Genomic DNA, 24,994 nt, shown 5'->3' with positions numbered 1-24,994 from the left:
CTGACATTGTGTTGTTCAATAAAACCGAAAAGTCTGTACAGATAATAGACGTATCGGTTCCCGCTGACGACAACATCACCAAAGCCTATACGGAGAAGGTCAGTAAGTATCACGACCTGGCCTTTGAACTGAAGGAGATCTATGGCCTCAGAAAGACATCTATAGTGCCACTCATAATATCGGTGAACGGCTTGGTGGAGGCCCACATGCTGGAAAATACAAAGAGGCTGCAACTTGATACTTACTTGATTAGTCAAGCCCAAAAGCAAGTGATTTTGGGGGGTATATATATATATATATATATATATATATATATATATATATATATATAGTTGAACTTTGTGTGTTCCGGATTGGACCGCGTCTAATATTTTGTCGTGTTCGACGTTTCGGCTCCGATTTTGGAGCCATTTTCAAGAACCGTTGACTTTACGCCGGGGTCTCAATCTGCCTACTCCCCAGGTATCATCAACAAGAGTATTCTCGTAGGTGTTGTTATCTTCCGTCCCTCGAGGCAACTGAACGTTAACCACGAGAGGTCCTGTATTCATAGTAGAAGGAGGTGACCCACGTGTTGGAGGTTGCGCAGGAGCCGGTTGGGCAGGCAGCCTTCAGTCATTGATCGAGCTGTCATCGATCGAGTTGTTATGTATCGAGTTGTTTTCGATCGGTTTGTTGTCGATCGAGTTGTTATCGATTGTGCAGGAACCGATGGTGATGTCACGTGACTTCGAGTCATCGATCGGGTTGTTATCGAACGGGTGGCAACTGGGAGCCTGGTACGGGTGGTATGAAGCTGAACTGTCGATCGGGTTGTTGTCGGGGGCTGAGTTATCGATCGATGTGTTGCCATAAGACGGGAAATCAAAGGTTTCCAAGTGTTGGGTAATCTTTGACCATCATCCCGTTTGTTGAGACAATTGGGTCGTTTTTCGATCTCGAGTGCTTCACGGATCATCCTACATGTGAGGGTTCTTTCTGCAGAGATGGTCTTACATCCCTCAAAATCAACGTTATGTCCTGTTTCAGAGTAGTGTTTGAATAGGGCAGATGTTGGATCTCCTTGGCGTATTACAAGTTGGTGCTCATATACTCTGTTAGTTATACGTCTGTTGGTTTGTCCTATGTATGTTCTAGGACATGCGGAACATGGTATCTCGTATACTCCTTGAGACTCGTTATCGATCGTATCCTTTGGTGTTCGAAGAAATTTGGAAATTTTGTTATCGGCTGTGAGAACTGTTTTTATATCCTGTTTTCGTAGTATGCGGCTGATTTTGTCAGTGACACCTTTGATAAAAGGTAGAAAAGCTTTATGAGGGAAATTTTCTGGAGGATTTTTGGGCTGTTGTGTATGGGTCTGATGTCCGTTGATGGCTTTCTGAACTTGTTGACTGTTGTAGCCATTCTGTTGTAGGGCGGTTTGAAGGATGTTGATTTCTTTTTGAATGTGTAGGTTATCTGTCAGTTTTATGGATCTATGGATTAAGGAGTTCCATACGGAGTTGATTTGAGACGGATGATGGTGTGAATTTGCATTCAGGTAGCGGTTTGTGTGGGTTGGTTTTCTGTATATCGTGTGTGTGAAGGAATCGTTGGATTTCACTACGAGGACATCAAGAAAAGGGAGTGAGTTGTTGGTTTCAACTTCCATAGTGAATTTGATATGGATATTTATATTATTCAGATGATCAAAGAAGTCTTGGAGAGTTTCGGGTCCATGTGGCCATATGACGAAGACATCGTCCACATATCGAAGCCAGTAAGTAGGTTTTAGGTGGAACTATTCGATGGCGTTGGTTTCAAAATCTTCCATGTAAATATCAATATTTCCTACCGCGGAAACCTATCCGAGAATATATATATATATATATATATATATAGCTATATATATATATTATATAAATATATAAATATATATATATATATATATATATATATATATATATATATATATATATATATATATATATATATAAATAAAAGTCAACGGTTCTTGAGAATGGCTCCAAATTCGGAGCCGAAACGTCGAACACGACAAAATATAAGACGCGGTCCAATCCGGAACACACAAAGTTCAAATATTTCCTGCCGCGGAAACCTATCCGAACATATTTTATGCCTCTACGGAGAGGATATTTTGAAATCTTCCAGAATGTATTCATCCCTCCTTATTCGCAGATCCAAACTTCTTTGTGACTCAACATTCCTCAAGTCATGCCGAGACAACAAGGTCATTCCTACAAATTTTCGATTAAAACACCCAGACGGTTCACCTTCAACCGTGAACATCTTCGCAAAGTGCAGTCATGCCTTAATCCGGAAAACCATCCACAACATCAGACGAAATCTCGATACAACCAACTCGTCACTTTATCATCATTTTGGAATTTTATCGGTGAAGGGTGCACCCATGGGATCTCCACTTTCTCCAGCCATCGCTGATATTCACATGGAAGATTTTGAAACCAACGCCATCGAATCGTTTCATCTGAAACCTACTTGCTGGCTCCGATATGTGGACGATGTCTTCGTCATATGGCCACATGGACCCGAATGGCTACAACAGTCAACAAGTTCGGAAAGCCATCAACCGACATCAGACCCATACACAACAACCCAAAAATCCTCCAGAAAATTTCCCTCATAAAGCTCTTCTACCTTTTATCAAAGGTGTCACTGACAAAATCAGTCGCATGCTACAAAAACAGGATATAAAAACAGCTTTCACAGCCGATAACAAAATTTCCAAATTTCTTCGAACACCAAAGGATACGATCGATAACGAGTCTCAAGGTGTATACGAGATACCATGTTCCGCATGTCCTAGAACATACATAGGACAAACCAACAGACGTATAACCAACAGAGTATGAGCACCAACTCGCAATACGCCAAGGAGTTCCAACATCTGCCCTATTCAAACACTACTCGGAGACAGGACATAACGTTTATTTTGAGGGATGCAAGACCATCTCAGCAGAGAAAACCCTCACATGTAGGATAATCCGTGAAGCACTCGAGATCGAAAAACGACCTAATTGCCTCAACAAACGAAACGATGATCAAAGATTACCCAACAGTTGGAAACCTTTGATTTCCCGTCTCATGGCAACACATCGATCGATAACCCAGCCCCCGACTACAACCCGATCGACAGTTCCGCCTCATACCACCCGTACCAGGCTCCCAGTTGCCACCCGATCGATAACAACCCGATCGATGACTCGAAGTCACGTAACAGCAACACAACCGGTTCCTGCACGATCGACAACAACTCGATCGACAACAAATCGATCGACAACAACTCGATCAATAACAACTCGTTCGATAACAACTCGATCAATGACTGGAAGTTGCCTAACAGCTGCGCAACCGGTTCCTGCGCAACCTCCATCACGTGGGTCACCCCTTTCGACTATAAATACAAGACCTCTCGCAGTTAACATTCAGTTGCCTCGAAGGACGGAAGATAACCGCACCTACGAGAATACTCATGCGATAAACCACGTCAGATCTAGACATGGTGTGGATCTTATCTTTAGTTTGGCTGAAAAGAACGCCTACTACTAAAGGTTTGTACTTCGTAATTTTCCACCGTTTTGCAATAGAAGGCTGTAATGGAAAGTGTTAGTCGAAATAAATATATCGTAGATGTGATACAATGAGTTTAGGTATTTGTGAACATAACGCCATTGACATGTTAGTCGATTTTTGTCTGCATCATAAAGTTATTCACGATTGACCTTGTCAGCTTATGAACCAAATTCTCGTCATTTGCGGAAGGTATTAATTTTCTATTGAAATATGAATAATTCTGCGGCTGAGGCTCATCGAATGCTCTCAAATACCTATGGTGAGGCCGCTATTAGTGAAAGAACGTGCCAAGAGTGGTTTCAACGCTTCAAGAATGGTGATTATGATGTCGAAGACCAGCTTCGTGGTGGAAGAGAGAAGGTTTTGGAAGATGCAGAATTGGAGGCAATACTTGATCAAGACTCATGTCAAACGCAACAATAATTGGCAGGATCATTAGGACTACAAGCCATTTCAAAACACCTGAAAGTTATAGGAATGATTCATAAAAAGGAAGTTGAGTAGAAGCCGGGAGGTGTTTGAACGGAGTTTGTTTGTTTGTGAACAGCTTCTTGCAAGGCAAAGACGAAAGGGATTTTTGCATCTGATTGGGACTGGAGACGAGAAATGGGTTTATTACGATAATCCCAAGCGCATAAAATCATGGGTATATCCCGGCCATGCTTCCACGTCGACGGTGAAACCGAACATCATGCTCTGTATTTGGTGGGACCAGCTCGGCATGGTGTATTATGAGTTGTGAAAACCGAATGAAACAATCACAGATGATCATTATTGAACGCAATTAATGCGTTTGAGTCGAGCATTGAAAGACAAACGGCCGCAATACAATGAGATAGAAGATGAAATGATTTTACAGCATGTCAGTAGTCGACCCCATGTTGCGAAAGGAGTCAAAACATACTTGGAAACGTTGAAATGGAAGTCATACCCCACCCGCCGTATTCTCCAGATGTTGCTCCCTCGGACTATAACTTGTTTCGATCAATAGCACACGGCCTGGCTGGCCAGCACTTCCGATCTTATGAAGAATTAAAAACTTGGATCGATTCGTGGATCGCCTTCAAAAGATGACCAGTTCTTTCAATTCGTACGCTGCCCGAAAAATGGGAGAAAGTAGTTACCAGCGATGGGTAATACTTCGAATCATAAATGTATAACCAGTGTTTTACAATAAAGCCTCGAATTTCGCAAGAAAAATTGTACGCTTATGTATATGTTATATTATAATATATTTATTCACTTATCATGGTTTCATCCATTAATATCGGCAAGTTCAAAATCTACATCTTGCAAGCACGAAGAGGGTAACATTTATAAACTCGCTAAAGAAATCAGTGAACTCAGAAGTGAAAAAGACATCTTGAATATTGAGGTACTTTACCTGAAAGAACTATTGAAGGAAGTACAAGAAAAAAACAAGATATTGATGGATAATAACTCCCTTTTGAATGAAAAAATAATGATTCAAGGTGAGAATACTGATAAAAATGATGAGATCTATCAACGTCAATAAGATAAACAAAGATAAGAAAGAATCAAATAACAAAGAATGTCAACAAAGTCAAGATGTGAGAAATGAAACCAACGTATGCTGAAAAGTCAAAATCTAGATCTCTGGAACTACTAACCTCTAAAAATAACTTGACAACCCAAAAGACAACAAGTATACAAACAAATGATAAGAATAGAACAGAAGTCGGACACAACTTGGGAAGAGAATCTAATCGACTTGATGAACACAGAGGACCCTCATCACAAGGAAACAATGAATGGAAAACAATAAGTCGTAATAAGAGCAAAATAAAAAGGAATATTATATGCACAGGTGTGAACAAAACAACAAACTCATCTATCAAAGGTGTAATGAAAAGACGATGGATATATGTTGGCAGAATACAAGGTAAAGATATATCTGAACAAATAATCAAAGATTATCTCAGGGACAAAATTAAAAACGAAGAAATTGAGGTTAAAAAGCTGAACACACTGGGTAAAAATTCTGCATTCAGTGTTGGTGTCCACACAGAGGAATTATTCAGTTCCATTTGTAACCCTGAAAACTGGCCGGAAGGAGTTATCGTAAGAGAATTTTCATTTCGTAATTTATTTCGAAAATCTGAAATATAAAAAGAATTTGCAATCGTCAACATTCATAGGCAACACACAAAACATCAATATAGTGAATGAAATAAAGCCGGCAAATTGCACTAAAGAATTTTGCATAATTCATCAAAATTTACAATCCATTGGTACATCATTCAACAAATTGGAAGTTTTAATTGCTCAGGAAAACTGTGACGTGGTTGCAGTGACGGAACATGGGAGAAGTGAGGGGGAGCTTGAATATTACAAGCTCGGTGGTTTCAACCTGGTGTCGAGTTTCTGTCGTGACTCGGGGCGACATGGAGGTACCGCCATTTATTGTCGTTTCAATGTTGAGGCAAAGGAAAAAGGTAATTTTAAATTACTTAGTGTGGCAAACGTCTTCGAGTGTTCGGCAGTACGAATAAATTTTCGAAATAATAAAACTATAATTGTCTGTATATATAGGTCAAACTCTCCACCTCATGGGGATATTTTTTTTGAAAAATTAACTTACATACTGGAACAGAGTTTACTTGAGTCAATGAAAGTTGTTATTGTAGATTTCAATATAAATCTTTTGGATAATAACAAGTTTGCACGTGAATTCAAACTGCTACTTGCTTCTTTCAATATCAAGATAACAATCAATGAACGAACACGATCTGCTTCTATGACTTGTCTTGATAATATTTTAACTAATATTAATGGTACATCTAGAGTTCTCGAAGCTCATATATCTGATCATTCGGCCACAGAATTCAAATTTAACATTACAGTGAATGAAAAAAATTATACTGAGACAATTTTAACTAGACATATTAATGTCTATGAGTAATTTTCTATCTGATTTGCAAGATATTGTCTGGGATGAGCTAATTCGATGGAATCAGAGCAAGTCAATCAGAAATGGGAATTTTTCTTCAGTCTTTATAAAAATAGCTTCGATTATAATTTCCCTCAACACAAGATTAAAGTTTATAAACAAAAGAAAGATAATATAGAAATGACTGAGGAGGTTAAATATTTAAAAGATTTGTTGGATAAACTTTTCATTCTTTATAAGTTCAGGCCAGAACTCAAGAAGCAATATTGTAATATCAAAAAACGATATGACACTGAGCTTTCATAAATGAAAAAAAAATCTATTGTGATTTCATTAAGAATTCTAAAAATAAATCAAAATCAGTAGGGGATGTTGTTAACAGAATTACTAATAACAAAAAAAAATACTTGATGCGAAGAATATGTTAGGGAATCCTAGTGAGTTAGTTGAAAACTTCAATAATTATTCCACTGATATTGCTCCAAATATCTGTAAAACTCTTCCACAGATGAGAGATTACTCTGTACCTAAATTTTCATTCCCAAACTCAATATATATGTTTGATGTTGATGAAGCTGAACTGGTGGTTGGGGTAATAGCCCCACACATCTGTCACATAATGAATTGTGCTTTTAAAAATGGTATTTTTCCTGATTCTCTCAAGATGGCAGTGATAACTCCCCTGTATAAAAGCGGCGATAATGGTAGTTTAGAAAATTACAGACCTATCAGTTCTTTGTCGTCTTTTGCGAAAATATTTGAAAAAATTCTTTAAAATCGATTGTTGAATTTCTTCAGAAAATTCAAGATACTAAATGATTGTCAACATGGTTTCATCAGAAACAAGGGTACTGAAACAGCTCTATATGATCTGACAAGAGCGATAATCTGGTCTTTGGAGTCGGGGGAGGTGCCAGTAGGTCTATTTCTCGATCTATCTAAAGCCTTTGACTGTGTAGATCACACCATTTTGCTAGGTAAAATGAAACAATGCGGTATAAGGAATAATCAACTCGAACTGATTAGAAGTTATTTGAGTGGTAGGAGGCAGAAAACAACTTTGAATATTGATGGCGCTACATATGTATCTGGTGAGAGACAACTGCTGATGGGAGTGCCTCAAGGCAGTATTCTTGGACCCCTTTTATTCGTTATTTACATCAATGATTTTGCTGGTTTATTTGATTTTACACGAACTCATCTAGTAATGTATGCGGATGATACAAATATTTTGATAAAGAATGCCAATATACCTTCGTCAATCGAATCAACCAAAGAGATTCTGAATTGTGTGAGTCAATGGTTTGCACACAATAAACTAGCATTGAACATCAAGAAAACCGAATGCATAATGTTTTCTCCTAGATCTCGGGATTGCTGCACACAAAGATTACATTATAATGATGTTGAAGTAAAATTTAGCAGTGGTATCAAATTCTTGGGTGTATTGTTGGATGCACAGCTCAAATGGGAGGAACACACAGAATATGTCCTGAAGAGACTCTGATCGGTCAATTATAGTTTAAAAGTTGTAAAAAATCGAGTAGGTGAAAATATTCTCAAAATTATATATTATGCAAATGCACAATCAATAATGTCATACGGTATTATTTGCTGGGAAAGCACTAACCTAAGATCAATTTTCGTTGTACGAAAGAGAATATTGGGGAATATGTTTGGATTAGCATATAGGGAATCTTGTAGAGGCATATTCAAGAAAAATAATATACTGACTATTTATGGTCTGTATATATTTAGATTACTTTTGTTTTTTGATAAAAACCAACATCTTTATAGTTCCTACAAGAATACAAATAACTCTAGACGACTAGTACCATATTTTTACCCTAAACATTCACTATCGCTAACTGAAAAACATCCAGAGTATGCTGCATTGAAGTTGTTCAATGCTTTACCTAGAGCTTTGCACCTTATAAGTGTACATAAAGAATTTAAAAAGCTAGTATATAAGTTAATACTTGATTGTGAGCCTTACAATATGGAAGAATTTTCTAATTTTTGTAATAGATGAACTTTGTTACTCGTTGCATTTTATATGAATTTATTTTTAAGTTTTTGCAATTTGTTAATATTTGTATCATCCGCATACATTACTAGATGAGTTCGTGTAAAATCAAATAAACCAGCAAAATCATTGATGTAAATAACGAATAAAAGGGGTCCAAGAATACTGCCTTGAGGCACTCCCATCAGCAGTTGTCTCTCACCAAATACATATGTAGTGCCATCAATATTCAAAGTTGTTTTCTGTCTCCTACCACTCAAATAACTTCTAATCAGTTCGAGTTGATTATTCCTTATACCGCATTGTTCCATTTTACCTAACAAAGTGGTGTGATCTACACAGTCAAAGGCTTTAGATAGATCGAGAAATAGACCTACTGGCATCTCCCCCGACTCCAAAGACCAGATTATCGCTCTTGTCAGATCATATAGAGCTGTTTCAGTACCCTTGTTTCTGATGAAACCATGTTGACAATCATTTAGTATCTTGAATTTTCTGAAGAAATTCAACAATCGATTTTAAAGAATTTTTTCAAATATTTTCGCAAAAGACGACAAAGAACTGATAGGTCTGTAATTTTCTAAACTACCATTATCGCCGCTTTTATACAGGGGAGTTATCACTGCCATCTTGAGAGAATCAGGAAAAATACCATTTTTAAAAGCACAATTCATTATGTGACAGATGTGTGGGGCTATTATAGGCAAGGATTTTTTTACCACACGAAGGGAAATATCATCATAGCCTCTCGCATTTATATTCTTTAATGAGTTGACACCAACCACCAGTTCAGCTTCATCAACATCAAACATATATATTGAGTTTGGGAATGAAAATTTAGGTACAGAGTAATCTCTCATCCGTGGAAGAGTTTTACAGATATTTGGACCAATATCAGTGAAATAATTATTGAAGTTTTCAACTAACTCACTAGGATTCCCTAACATATTCTTCGCATCAAGTATTTTTTTTTTGTTATTAGTAATTGTGTTAACAACGTCCCATACTGATTTTGATTTATTTTTAGAATTCTTAATGAAATCACAATAGAATTTTTTTTTCATTAATGAAAGCTCAGTGTCATATCGTTTTTTGATATTACTATATTGCATCTTGAGTTCTGGCCTGAACTTATAAAGAATGAAAAGTTTATCCAACAAATCTTTTAAATATTTAACCTCCTCAGTCATTTCTATATTATTTTTCTTTTGTTTATAAACTTTAATCTTGTGTTGAGGGAAATTATAATCGAAGCTATTTTTATAAAGACTGAAGAAAAATTCCCATTTCTGATTCTGAATGTAGATACCTATTTGTTCACTAAAGTTTCCAATCTTTTGATCGAATAGGTGCTATATGGCCATTTCAAAAATGCTATCCTACTGATTTATTCATTGTTCTCATTTTGGTAAAAATTAAATTATTCATTGATTCAGATCCAAAGTTAACATTTGAAAAAATCAAGTCAGTGTAGTTATCTAACCCACTAATATGGGTCAATAGTATTGGCCGATACAATTTGAGTACTGATTTCAAATACTCAGGTCCTTTTGACTGAAGTAAAAATTGAACAATGATCTTCGTATCTTGAAATGAGTTTTGCACTTTTCCAGTGTTCAACAATGAGATAATTATTAAATTGACTCAAGAAATTAACATAGTATGCTATATCAGGACTAGTTCATACTGCTAAAGATGTTAATAAACCTATTAATTTCTTATATGGTTCATCATTACAACTCTCTTTTGTTGAATCAAAATTCAATTTAGTTTTCACATGTTTACAATCAGACATGTTGAATTATTGCAATACATATTTGAAGAATATAATCGATAGCTTCACTACCTTTCCATAATTTCTAGTAATATTCATCCCTGATCATTTTTTAGCTTCCCCTAATTTCTTTATCATAAAATTTTTACTTAATTTTTTTATCAGAAAAAATTCTTTCAGAATTAATATTAGTTAAAACGAAAAAGTCATCCACGTACAATGCAACAATAGTAAGCAAGTTATTTTTTGATTTATGTGAATACCATGCTCAATTGTTGATCTTTTGAAACTTATATCTATCAAAATTTTATTTACTATATAGGACATAAATAGCCCTGTTTAATTCACTTCTGAGTGAAACCCAGAGCCACAAGTCTTGTTCTATAACATAGCATCAATACATCAATACAATCTTCAGATACTAAAAAACTCCTTAGTTCGTCGGGAATTTCCAATAGGTCCTTTAAATTGTTGCAATTATATTGTATTTCTTTACAAAATATGGAATAGAAGAATAATTTGCTGCTCAACTGAAAAATGTATTGATAAACCTTGGAAATGAGGGACTTCTTATAACCTGATTTCTCAAAGATGTTACAGCTAGATATGATATTACGACTACTTACGATGCAACATCAGCCATGGATATCCGAAAGGTAGATCTATTATTCATTCTGCGTCTTTTCAGTTTGTTTATTATAGCTATACTGAATATTCCTAAAACAAAAATCTCACTGTAGGTCTTTTCATAGATCTTATCGAACGATTATGCAAATTCAATATTCGTCAAAACTGAAAATAAAAATTGAATGCAATTTCTTTATTTCAGGTAGTATTTCTATTAATGAGTCAATTGAATAAGATACAAGAATATCAATATTTTCATCGGCAAGACATAAAATGACAAATTTTCTTTCAAAGTTGAAATTCAAAGAAAAATATGCTAATAATTGTCTATTGTAGCTATTAAATAAACAAAAAAAAAGGACCATAAAAAGGAATACAACTTAACTAACAAACATAAACTTTTTTTGTCAATTTTTCCCACCCAATCATCAATTAAATTTGGACTTATGCATCATACATGTCTCTATGAAAAAGAAATGTGCTAATTTAAAATCTTAATGTTGGGATTATATTATTATTCAATATTCTCTGAAAATTTTTTACAAACCTATAAGCATGGATAACTTTCTTGAAAGACGGATAATAACGCTCACATTTTGATTATTCATTTCTCCCAAATTTTTCGAAGAAAGAAATTGCCATTTCTGGAAAAATGAGATCTGAGAATTTGGTTGATATCGGTTATTTTTTATTCATTATTAAAGAATACAATATACGATTTATATTTCAACAAAATTTTAAAAAGCATGACAATCTTTGTTTATAGTTATAATGAAATCGTTACGGTTACTGACTGCGTTCATCAAATCCACACTAAGGATGGGAAAAGGTCAGGAAACTATCGATATATAAATATTGTATCGCTATTTTCTGACACTATCGAAATGTATCGAAATGTGTAAGAGTAAAATATCGATATATATCGCTGTGATATTTTGGTGTGACAAAATTCTGTTTATTTGAATAAAGTTTTTCTATCATAGAGGAGAATAATAAGATTCAGATGACAAGATTCAGTGGAAAACGACATATTTAGTAGTTTGCTTCCATTTTTATGGAGTATTTTGTCCTCCTGAACATTCATTGGGACCTTGATGTTGACGAGGACGCTGTGATTACAAGGTTTTCAAAGGGTTCAAAGTTTTAAAGACCAAATTAGATTTTGTGTTGTAGTTGCCAATTGTCTTCTTGTTTTCATATCAAACAATCTCTTTTTTTAAACTTTCTACCTGAATGGTTAAATCCCTGATAAGTAAATAATGATATTATAATACAACAAATACATAAGGGTACAACTTTTTTTGCGAAATTCGAGGCTTTATTGTAAAAAACTGGTTATACATTTATAATTCAAAGTATTGCCCATCGCTGGTCATTACTTTCTCCCATCTTTCGGAAAGCGTATGAATTGAAAAAACTGGTCATCTTTTGAAGCGATCCACGCATCGATCCAAGTTCTTACTTCTCCATAAGATCGGAAGTGTTGGTCAGCCAGGCCGTGTGCTATTGATTGAAACAAGTGATAGTCCGTGGGAGAAACGACTGGAGAATACGTCGGGTAGGGCTGTGGGGTAGGAATTCCCATTTTAACGTTTCCAAGTATATCTTGACTACTTTCCCAACATGAGGTCGAGCATTGTCATGCAGTAAAATCAATTCATCTTCTCTCTCGTTGTATTGCGGCGGTTTGTTTTTCAATGCTTGGTACAAACGCATTAATTGCGTTCGATAACGATCGCCTGTGATTCTTTCAGTCATAATACACTACGCCGAGCTGGTCCCACCAAATACTGAGCATGACCTTAGAACCGTGAATATTCGGTTTGGCCGTCGATGTGGAAGCATGGTCGGGATATCCTCATGATTTTATGCGCTTGGGATTATCGTAATGAACCCATTTTTCGTCTCCAGTCCCAATCCGATGCAGAAACCCATTCCGTCTTTGTCTTGCAAGCAGCTGTTAACAAGTAGGTAAATAAACGCCGTTCAAACACCTCGCGGCTTCAACTCGTACCGCACCCAATTTCCTTGTTTCTGAGTCACTCCTATGACTTCCAGGCATTTTGAAATGGCTTTTAGTGTCACTCCTATTGATCCTACAATTATTGTTGCGTTTGACATGAGTCTTGATCAATTATTGCCTCCAATTCTGCATCTTCAAAAAACTTCTCTCTTCCACCGCGACATCAAAATCACCATTCTTGAAGCGTTGAAACCATTTTACAGATGTACCAGGAAATAACTAAACCTAGACATAAACAATATCGTTGGTACGTTCTTCCACCAATATCGTTCTCACTATATGTATTTGAAAGCACTCGATGAACCCCAGCCGCGTATTTCTTCATATTTTACCAGAAAATTGAAACCTCCCGCAAATGACGAGAATTTGGCTCGTAAGCTAACGTGGTTAATCGTGAATAACTTTATGATCCAGACACAAATCGACTAACATGTCAATGGCGTTATTTTCACAAATACCTAAACTTATTGTATGACATATACGATATATTTATTTCTACTACCACTTACCGTTACAGCCATCTATTGCAAAACGGCGGACGCAAAGTTGTACGCCTTATATAAATATTCATATGAATATCTAAATATAAATATTTTTGAGAGGTAAGGCTTGATATCGGTATAATCTGGGATTTGGTCCCATAGAAAAACTTGAAGCCCATAACGGCGAACCCCCTCAAAATTTAAGGCTAGGACCGCATTTGATTTGTCGTCATGGAAAGTTATTTGCATCAAATATTTTCATGTGAGCAAGGGCGAAACGGTATGTTCTAGGGAAAAAATCATATAGAATTCCACCCTAGAATCAGCATAGTATACCGAGTGAATCGTCTGAAATCAGCTAACGATACAAGGTTTCCGAAAAAAATCTTTTATTTTCTAGACGGATACCCAGTGAAGGATCTACCGGCATAGTGACGGTATTGGCGAGCAGAGCGAGTAATTCTTATTAACACGTTAAGCTGTGAATCAATTCGATGAATATGAGCACTAGGGAACCAAACTGAATAGCAGTATTCAGCAGCGGAAAAAACCAAGGCTAAGGCTGCCGTACGAAGAGTACTGGCATCAGCACTCCATGAATAACCTGCTAATTTTTGAAGGATATTATTTTTCGATATTTGTCAGTATTATTATGGTTCAAGGAGGAATTATTGAAAATTATTTTCAATTTTCTTTATTTTTGTTGATTATTCATAAGAAAACATGATACTTCATTTTATTGGGATTAGGACAAGGACGCCACTCAAGAAAATAATTTTCCATAATTTTCCAAATTCAGAATGACGAAACAAAAAAGCAATATGAATAATATGAATTTCTCAAAAAAGGTAACAGGGATGTCATACAAGTATAAATTGAAAATTATAGGAGCCAAAACCAATCCCTGCGGAAGCCCATTATTCAACGTTTTGAAACTACTGCGTTTGTCATCGACGAAAACAAGAAGTCTGCTATAAGATAAAATGTTTTCGATCAAACGAATCATTTTTCCGCAGTTCAAATGATTATGTAGTTTTTTAATCAGACCATCCTTCCACACCGAATCGTAAGCTGCAGATGAATTCACGAAGGCAGCTCATGAACATTAACTGAAAATTCTACTATCTTGATTTTCGAATTGCATTCTTGAAAATATTTTGATGTGAATTAGAATTCTCTGTTGTGCACTTTTTATTTCAGCATATCGAATATCAACATGATTTTGATTTTGAAAGTGTGAAGATAAAGATATAGAAATAGCAAATCCAGGAAAAATACGATACAATAAATTTTTAGAAATGATATAGGTTGTTCACAATAATTCATTTACAAAAATTGAAAATAAATGAACCGTTGAACTAGTGCATTTTCCCCAGATGTCCTGCATTTGTCGGAATCAATAAAAAGTTGATAACAATGTATTTATACCACTCAATATGTTCAATCGGTCCCATCTTACTGTTTATATTCAGATTTACAACAGTGCCGACTTTCGAGTTATATCATACAGTGATGAGTTTTATATCCACATTGTGCGACCTCATAAATAGGAGGCTAACACACTTGCCAGAAAAGGAGCACAAACTTCTTTCAACGGCCCGGGACCTTTCTGTGGTGCAGACAAATGCACCTACAAAAAAAAATTTCAGGAAAAAGAGGTAACCGAAAGAGAAAAACTCTGGCGGAATCTTCCTGGTCTGGATCACTCCAAAAAGTTTCTTCGAAACTTTGACTCTACAAGATCCAAGACGTATTCTGATCTTAGTAAGAATATGCTACACCTCCTCAGTGGATTCCTCATAGGGCATTGCCGCCTTAGGTATCACCTCATGAGAATGGGTCTAACAGAAAATGACGAGTGCAGATTATGTAGAGAAGAGGAAGAAACTCCGGATCACCTGGTGACGGAATGCCTCTCCATCGCTAGCCAACGCAAAACCTGCCTTGGACTCGGAACTTATAGAACTGAGGAATTCGCCTTCTTGAAGTCATCCCAGATGTTGGAGTTCATCAGAAATCTGGAACTGGAAGGCGAGCTGTAAATCACGTTATGGAGAGAATAGCTCTGATGGGGGCACAATAGACCATTTGGTCGCAGTGAAACGTTACCTCCTCAATTAAATCTAATCTAACTTAATCTACCCCATAAATCCATTTGGAAAGGTCAATTCAATTTGAGAACCATATAATTTATCGTCTTGACGTATCTGGCTACTTCTGCAAAATATTTTAATGTTTATATATAATATATTCTATCTTATTGTTTCGTTCTTATAATATTATATTTTGTGTTGCTGAAGCAATTGAATTGTTTGTAATGTTTATGTCAGAGCCACTATCTATAATAATTTGTCTCATTTTAAAAAAAAAAAACTAAGTTGTGATCGAAACGTCGACGATTCTATAAGGATTTGTTTGATTTGCCTTGTCTTTAAGTCATAAACGAATTATGCAATCAATTCAATCTGAGGCCTAAAGATGACAATATGGCATTCTCTTCACTGGCAAGCCCTGAGATTTTGAGAGGTCTCAGAGAGACCTAGGAGAGTCGAAATGAATAAGACGTCAGAATATCATATATTATAAAGGATGTTTTTTTAGAGCTGAAGAACTTTAAATTGCAATAAAACAACGATGGATCATTCGATTGACATGAATTCTATTTATCCGTAAGATAATCTTGTGGCATTACATTTAAAATATGATTTTTGGCATATGACCGCCACAGCTGGCTCGGATGTAGTCCAATCTGGACGTCCAATTATCGATGACTTTTTCCAACATTTGTGACTGTACATCGGCAACAACACGGCGAATGTTGACTTCCAAATGGTCAAGGATTTTTGGCTTATCCGCATAGACCAATGACTTTACATAATCCCACAGAAAGTAGCCTAGCGGTGTTAAATCACAAGATCTTGGAGGCCAATTCACAGGTCCAAAACGTGAAATCAGACGGTCACCAAACGTGTCTTTCAATAAATCGATTGTGGCACGAGCTGTGTGACATGTTGCACCGTCTTGTTGGAACCACAGCTTCTGGACATCATGGTTGTCAATTCAGGAATGAAAAAGTAAGTAATCATGGCTCTATACCGATCACCACTGTAACGTTCTGGCCATCATCGTTTTTGAAGAAGTACGGACCAATGATTCCACCAGCCCATAAAGCGCACCAAACAGTCAGTTTTTCTGGATGTAACGATGTTTCAACATACACTTGAGGATTAGCTTTACTCCAAATGCGGCAGTTTTGTTTGTTGACGTAGCCATTCAACTAGAAGTGCGCTTCATCGCCAAACAAAAAAATGGACGTAGTGCGCGATAGGTATTCCGCACAGAACCATTATTTTCGATAAATCAAATAATTTGACAACTTTGTGTCTAATCCTTCACAATAATATATCTGTATGATATATTCAGTTTATTTTTGTCTTGGAATATATTCCAATTCTAAAAATGACAAATTTAATAATCAACCAAAAGAAAAATTCAAAATGACTAAAACTGTACAAATTGAGCAAACGGTTAATAAATTGAACAACTAAATTAACATATTAACCGTTTGCTCAATTTGTACAGTTTTAGTCATTTTGAATTTTTCTTTTGGTTGATTATTAAATTTGTCATTTTTAGAATTGGAATATATTCCAAGACAAAAATAAACTGAATATATCATACAGATATATTATTGTGAAGGATTAGACACAAAGTTGTCAAATTATTTGATTTATATTAAATATCCTTCATCAAGAAGACTCGTTAAACTTTTATAATTCATTATTTTCGAAATGAAATTTCACTTTTTGCAAACGTTGTTCAGGCGTGAGTCTATTCATGATAAATTGCCAAACTAAACTGACGATAAATAACTTGACAGATGTTAAATCGGTCACCATCTTGAACAGTAATGCATACTTAAAGTTATATACCTAGAAAAAAAACACCCGTTACAAACGAATAAAAAAAAACCTTAAGAATTTTCGTCAATGTTACTCAATGGAATAGCAACCATCGCTGAATGATTATTCCATAATTAAGGTATACACTTCCAGCGATGGATCTATAACAGCAGGAAACTATGAGGAGGAGCAAGAAATTCTGACCGACTTTAGCATAATCTAGAAAATTTCCTACTTTATTCTCAAGATAAAATAGAAGGTTTCGAATTTTGGTAACATAAGAAATAACTGCAATTCAATGAGTACAGAATTAACTTTTAGATCAATCATGCTGAAAAATTTGAGAAAAAAATTTTCAATTTAGGACACTGATCCTCAAATTATTTACAGATGGAACAAGGACTTAAATTATATAATCAACACAAGCAGCAGCAAGCAGTAAGAAAATGGAAATCAGCCATCAATGTCATCAAGAAAAGAGAAGACAAATTTGTTCTTTTAGGATATTTGTATCAAGCCTACATGGACTGGGGTAAATACAGGTAAATATAGGTGAGATAATGAATTTTTGAGTGAGAAATATTCCTAAAAAAAATCATGTTGATGTTTTAATGCCATAAAAGTGAAGTTAAGAGTCTCAGGTATATTTAGACCAATGAAAAAAGGGTTTATCGACTCAATGTTTGGAGGAATAAATAAAAAGATGAACTCTTTATTCTGTGCCAAGCTTTCGCATTTCTTTAATGCTTCTTCAGGGCTTCTAAAAGAAAGAACAATAATTTTCACAATGAACAATTTTAAATACTTTGATTTAAAATTTGATTTTTAAAGTCACTAGCATCATGCTCAAACATTCGTCATTAAATAAAACTTCAGACTAGACAAAACAATACAAATACAATTATCAATGTAAATTAGCCGCATCGCAGTTTATAGAAATAAATGATTGATAAATTTGTTATTGATGCTAGGTTAACGAAATAATTACAGGTTATGTTACAGCTCTCTGTGGAGTTAGATCTTCACTTTGTGTTTCCAAATCGATAAACGATAAATTTGTTTTTTTAATTTCACACTTTAGTGGTTCTTCTTACAGTGCTTCCCGGGTATTTCTACCAAGAGAAGATCTGCTCCTCAGTGTGGATAGATGACCTGTCTGATGATATTCACAGTGCCAAGCAAAACGGCTTTTTGCATCCATGTAATGGTATTATTTTGCATTTCCAGATCTTTGATATGCTGGACAGTTTTTTTTAGTACTAGTCCATTGACACTGATTATAAGTGGGATTATTTCTACTTTTCTCATCTGCCTTGACAGTGGTTCGTACTTCCTTATCTTCTCTGCATAGGTTTTCATCATATTTTTATCTTTCGGAACGGCAAAGTCGATAATTACTGCCGTTCAATTCTTTTTGTTCCATACCACCATGTCCGGTCTATTGTGTTCCGTTCCTATGTCGATAAGTATCGTGCGGTCCCAGTATATATTCGTTTCATCATTTTCCACTACTGCTGCTGGGACGTACTAGTGGTGGGGTGTGAAATACTGAATCAGGTTCTTATTCAGACACAGAATTTGATGTAGCACCTTCCCCTTGTTATCGTGTCGCGGTAAATATTTTGTGCTGGCTATAACTGAGCATCCCGATACTAGAAGTTGTGTGGTTTCCTCAGCATTGTTGCACAGCCGACATTTCGTGCTTTCTATCTGTTTTTTCATAATATGCTTGCTGTAATTTCGGGTTGGCACTACTTGGTCTAGAATGGCAAAGATCGTTCCTTCTGTCTGTGGGAAGAGGTAACCCTGGGTCAGGTAGATATTGGAAGCAGCTACATCCACCTCTTCCAGATGCAGACTTGCATAGAACCTACCGTGGCATTGCTTAGTTTGCCAGCTATGCCTAAGCATTTCTGCTGAGTTTTCTCTGTCCTCTCCGTCTTCGTGTGCCATACTTTCCTGTGCTGTGAATATATATTTATACAGGGTGTCCCGTAGAGACCACGTCAAACCGAGGGAGAATGTAGATCAAAGGATAACCCACCTGCTATGACAAAATTCCCATAATAGAAGTCTTACTGTTTTCGAGATATATTTTTTTTTGAAAATAATGAATTTTTGCCCCTTTCAATAGTTTTTCCCTTACGGTTGGTACAATTTTACATCTTTCTGGTTAATTTTTTCTATAAAATATTGCTGAAGAATGATTTTAACGTATACAATAAAAACAGCCTCCGAAAATTTTGAAGGGGACTATGACAAATATTTTCATTGAAAATTTTGATAGTGGATTATTTTGTTCCTGAAGTTTAGCCCATCGTAGTGGAAAAAAATGTACCGAGCTACTGCTGCACATTACACGAATAAATTGTCTATTTTATAGTGATTTCAATGAGGTATCACACAAGTCATTTTTTATTCAAAGAAAAAAGATATGGCTGTTTTTATCCAAATGGGTACGTTTCTGACAAAATCAAATTTGTCAATTCTGTTAAGAAATCTTCGATATTGCATTACTTAGTGAAAAATGGCCATTATTTACGTGCGAAAAAATTACTCGCATAATTATTCACCCCAACGAAATTCAATTTTGCCGGCAAATTTTGGAAAACATCATGCAGATCCAGATTTTTTCAATAAGATCATTTGGAGCGACGAGTCTTCCTGTACCAAGGATGCGTACATGAATCTCCACAATTTGCATAGCTGGAATATCTCAAATCCACACGAGGTGAGAGAAGATAGATCACAATATCGGTTCAAGATCAATTTATGGACTGGAATATTTAATTGTGCAATTCTGATCCTGATCGAACTGCCGCCATCACTGAACGCAAACAATTATTTGGAATTTTTAACCAACCAGCTGTCCATTTTATTGGAAGATGTACCACTGGCGCTGCGACGTAGTCTGTGGTTTCAACATGATGGATGCCCAGCACATTACGGACTCAAAGTTACCGCACATTTGAATAGAACTTATCCCCACCGGTGGATTGGAAGAGAAGGTGAAATTTTGTGGCCTCCTCGTTCACCTGAACTAAATCCTATGGACTTTTATTATTGAGGGTGCCTAAAAGACAAAGTATACGCAACACCTATACGTGATGAAGCCGAATTGAGAGAACGTATCCGCAATTCGGTTTCATCACGTATGGGTGTTGCATATACTTTGTCTTTCAGGCAGCCCCAATATTAAAAATCCAGAGGATTTAAGTCTTCATGTACCCGTCCTTGGTACAGAAAGTCTCGTCGCTCCAAATGATATTATTAAAAAATCTGGATCTGCATGATGTTTTTCAAAATTTGCCGGCAAAATTGAATTTCGTTGAGGTGAATAATTATGCGAGTAATATTTTCGCACGTAAACAATTGCCATTTTTCACTAAGTAATGCAACATCGAAGATTTCTCAACAGAATTGACAAACTTGATTTCGTCAGAAATGTACCCATTTGGATAAAAACAGCCATCTTTTTTCTTTGAATAACAAATGACTTGAGTGATACCTCTATTGGCGAAAACGATAGCTTTCAAGCTGAGAGATGAGGTGGACTGTATTTGAAAAAGCAATGGTATCAGAAGTCTTACCTGGACGGTGTAGTTCCAAATATTTAAGGGCGATATAAGGTGATTTGATTCTTCCTCAAGTCTATACTAACTCAGAGTTGAATTCCTATTGTGCACAGCACTTTCACTAGTTTCAGCGAAATTGCAACAGTAAAGCAAAAGCGAGAACAAAAGCAGAAAAATATAAGCGGCGATACATGTATATTATAGCGATTGTCTTTTATGAATGACGAATTGTCTTTTTGATGAGGGGGGGATAACGAACTAGATTCCTGATACCATATGATTTAACGCGTATTATGAAAATCTAGGTTTGTTTCTCCAACATCCTGCCACGGGAAAATGAAGAATGAATTTTGAAACTACTCAATAAAAAGAGAAAAAAATTAGTTGAATTTGAGTTAGAGAAAAAAAAACAAAAAATTTGATCGTTGATCGCAGATGCGCAAAGAGAGAGAATCACTTTATACAAAACGAAAAATTCAGCAAAAAAAAATTAAATAAAATATTATATTTGATGCAATTATTTCCAAGATGGATTACTTGGAAGTGGGCGAAGTTTGACAAGCGGGCGTTTTAGTAAACCTGTAGAGGTTTTAATGTTGGCGACGTGAACAACTTTATCGTCACCAGGGTGCAAATCAAGGATTCTTCCTAAATTCCATTTGCCTGGTGGAAAATTATCGTCTTTTATTAAGACCATTGTGCCAATTTTAGGGGGTTAAAGTGGGTCTAGCCACTTGGAACGCTGTTGAAGCGTATGTAAATATTCTTGACGCCAACGACGCCAAAAATCCTGATGAATGCGTTGTAATAGTTGCCTTCTCGATAAACGGTTTAAAGGTATCTCAGAAAACTCTGGAGTGGGAACTGCAGATGGCGGTTCCATCATGAGAAAGTGTCCGGGCGTCAAAATATCAACACTTTCAATGTCTGAGGACAGCGGTGTCAGTGGACGCGAGTTCAAACTGGATTCGACCAACGTCAAAATGGTGTTGAATTCTTCGTACGAAAGCACTTGATCGCCAATTACTTTCGTTAAATGGAGTTTCACGGATTTGATACCTGCCTCTGCTAGTCCGTTAAAATGGGGACCAGAGGGTGGTGAAAACTTAAAATTGATAAATTCTTGTTGAGCTGCAGTTTGCATCAGCTTCAATTGTTCACTTGCTCCGACAAAGTTAGTGGCGTTGTCACAAAAAATTGTCTGAATTCTTCCTCTTCTTGCAATGAAACGCTGCAAGGCAGAAAGAAACGTCTCCGACGATAGATCGCTAGCTAGCTCTAAATGCACAGCTTTTGTAACAAGGCATACAAAAACACATATATAAGCTTTGCAAGCTTTGACACTACGATGACGGGTCAAAGTTATGTAATAAGGACCTCCGAAATCAACAGCAAAATTAAGAAATGGTTTATCTTGCGTAACTCGCTTTTCAGGTAGTGCAGCCATAGGGGGTTGGTAAGGTTTAGGAGCAATTTTCCAGCAACGAACGCATTTTGAAATTGCTGAATTGATGGCGCGTTTGCTAGCTAGAATCCAGAATTTTTGAGAGATTAAGTATTGGGTGGTGCGGCACCCAGCATGCAATTAGATTTTATGGTAATGATCTATGATCAAAAAAGTTAAGCGGCTCTGACGCGGCAGGAGCATCGGAAACTTCGCGTCATGTGGCAAATGAGCGTGTTTGATTCGTTCCTTCCACTCGAAAAACACCCTCAGAATCAATGAATGCGTGCAATTTTCGAAGAGGAAACGAAATTTTTCTGCTTTCATATTCCTGAGCAAAATACTTATGTTGGGTGAACTTGACAAGCAACAAAAGAACGGAGTAGATCTCACTGGATGACAGACTATCAATACATTTGCCGGTCCGATTCCTTACATTATTTATTTATTTATTACAGACAAGGAATACAACAGACTATTTAAAGTCCACTACTGCATTCACAAATATCTACAAATTCAAGGTTTCATTACAATATATAACAATCAAAAGAAGAAAAACGATTCCATTGAACCCAACTCAAAAATGAAAGTTTGGAAGAAGTGAAAAAAAAACAAAACAATAAGATATAGTATAAAAAAAATTTTTGAAGAAAACAAAATAAAATAAAAATACATACTTAAATGCAACTATAGTAATGAAAAGTGATTTTTCAAGGATTTCTTCAATGCACTCGAATTAGCAGAAAATAAATTAAAGTGGTCATTTATGTTATTACACAATTGAGTCATTCTCTGAAGTGGCGAATTCTGAGCGCATCTGGTATTTCGAAACTTGATTTGGAAGACATTAAAACGTCTCAGTCTCCTATCGGGTATATTAATATTGATTTGCCGTAAAAGGTAACTGTCATGAATCTCGAAGTTAATTAGTTTAACGAAGAATAAAATATCATTAATCTTCCTTCGATCATCAAGACTGATCATATTGAAGAATTTAAGCCTGATATTGTAGTTTTCAGTATTACCAGGAACAAGGCGAAAAGTACATTTAAAATTAAAAAATCTGAGAAACCTTTTCTGAAAACTTTCAATGCGATTTATGTAAGTCAACTATTGAGGACACCAGACAGTTGAAGCGAAATTTTACTTGGAGAAAATGAAGGAGAAGTAAAGAGTTCTTAGAGTATTCAAATCGCTAAATGGGCGGCATTGACGAATCAAGTACCCCAGCAGCCTACTAAAGGAATTCACAATGGCCTCTACCTGAGCATCAAAAATCAGATTTGAATCGAAAATTACTTCAAGATCTCGAATTTGGTTTACTCTACATAGTTCTTCACCACCGAGGCAGTACGTGTAGTTGATAGGACACTTCTTCCTTGTGAAAGTAATAACCTGAAATATTCAAAACCAGGTGATTTTCCAGACAAAAAATCGAAAACATATCGAGCTCACACGCTGGAGCTGAACGCAGTCCTCTATGCTCCTCACCCTTATGAACAACTTCAAGTCGTCAGCAAAGAGCAAAAATCTACAACTCTCGAAGTATTTCGATATATTATTTATGTATATCAAAAAGAGAAGTGGTCCAAGATAGGAACCCTGAGGGACCCCGGAAGTGGTTTCAAAAACCTTAGAGGAGTAACCCATAACAGACACAAACTGTCGTCTCTTCGTTAGATAGGATTCGAACCATCGCGACACAACACCACACACTCCAACACCAGCAAGAGCGGACACGAGACGATCAATATTAATTTTATCAAATGCCTTACTGAAGTCAGTATATATGGCATCGACTTGAATGCGAAGGTCCAAGGAATCATGGAGGGACCCAGCAAAATCAATGAGATTGGTCTCTACCGACCTCCCGCTCTGAAACCCATGCTGTTCCTGGATTATTTGGTCACCAACCAAATAAGAAAGTGAAATGTGTATAAGTTGTTCGAAGACTTTTTCGAAAATACATAATTTACTTATCGGCCCATAATTCGTAACGTTAGTCCTGTCTCCAGTCTTAAATATAGGAATAATGCATGCTTCCTTCCATCTGTCAGGAAACACACCACTTCGTAAAGACTGATTAAAAATTAAAGTAAGTGGATACTTCAACGAAGAAGCACAAAGAACGACGAAGTATGAGGGAATGTTATCGGGTCCAGCTCCTTTATTTTTATTTAATTTATTCAGAGCCTGTTCAACCTCATATGCATAAAACTGAACACCACAAAAATTACGAGAACAATGTAGAGTCTCAGTTAATTTTGAGGATACCTGGGAGCTAGAAGATGCTTCAACGTAGACACTCCTGAAATATTTCGCAAAAAGCTCATATGATTCATGACCTGTTTTAGAGATTTCACCGTTGAAAGCCATGGAGTTGGGAAAACCAACATTTTTTTCTTTAGTGGTAATGAATGAAAAGAGTCTTTTTGGATTAACAGCAATTTCAGTTTGTATTTTGTTAATGTATTCTTTGAAATCCTGTTTGATGTGAATCTTACAGAGTTTCCTCAACCTTTTAAATTCAATGTAATGTATTTGGTCTTTATACACCTTCCACTTATTATGAAGCTTCAGTTTACGCTTTAATAATTTAATTGTCTCGTGACTGAAATAACTTGGATATTTTT

At 36.1% G+C, this 24,994-nt stretch overlaps 1 protein-coding gene across 3 annotated transcripts in view; it reads left to right on the top strand.

Moving 5' to 3' along the window:
* The window catches only part of LOC123676379 (43 kDa receptor-associated protein of the synapse homolog), a 372,949-nt gene that overhangs the window by 141,240 nt on the left and 206,715 nt on the right, over positions 1–24,994 (top strand). For all 3 annotated transcript variants that reach the window (XM_045612257.1, XM_045612254.1, XM_045612256.1), the window contains exon 3: positions 17,733–17,884. In XM_045612257.1, coding sequence (XP_045468213.1) covers positions 17,733–17,884 — 152 coding nt within the window. The remainder of the gene's footprint in view (positions 1–17,732; positions 17,885–24,994) is intronic.

Source organism: Harmonia axyridis, chromosome 3 (genome assembly GCF_914767665.1).
Source record: "Harmonia axyridis chromosome 3, icHarAxyr1.1, whole genome shotgun sequence".
Lineage (NCBI taxonomy): Eukaryota > Metazoa > Arthropoda > Insecta > Coleoptera > Coccinellidae > Harmonia > Harmonia axyridis.
This window is presented reverse-complemented; position numbering and strand designations above follow the sequence as displayed.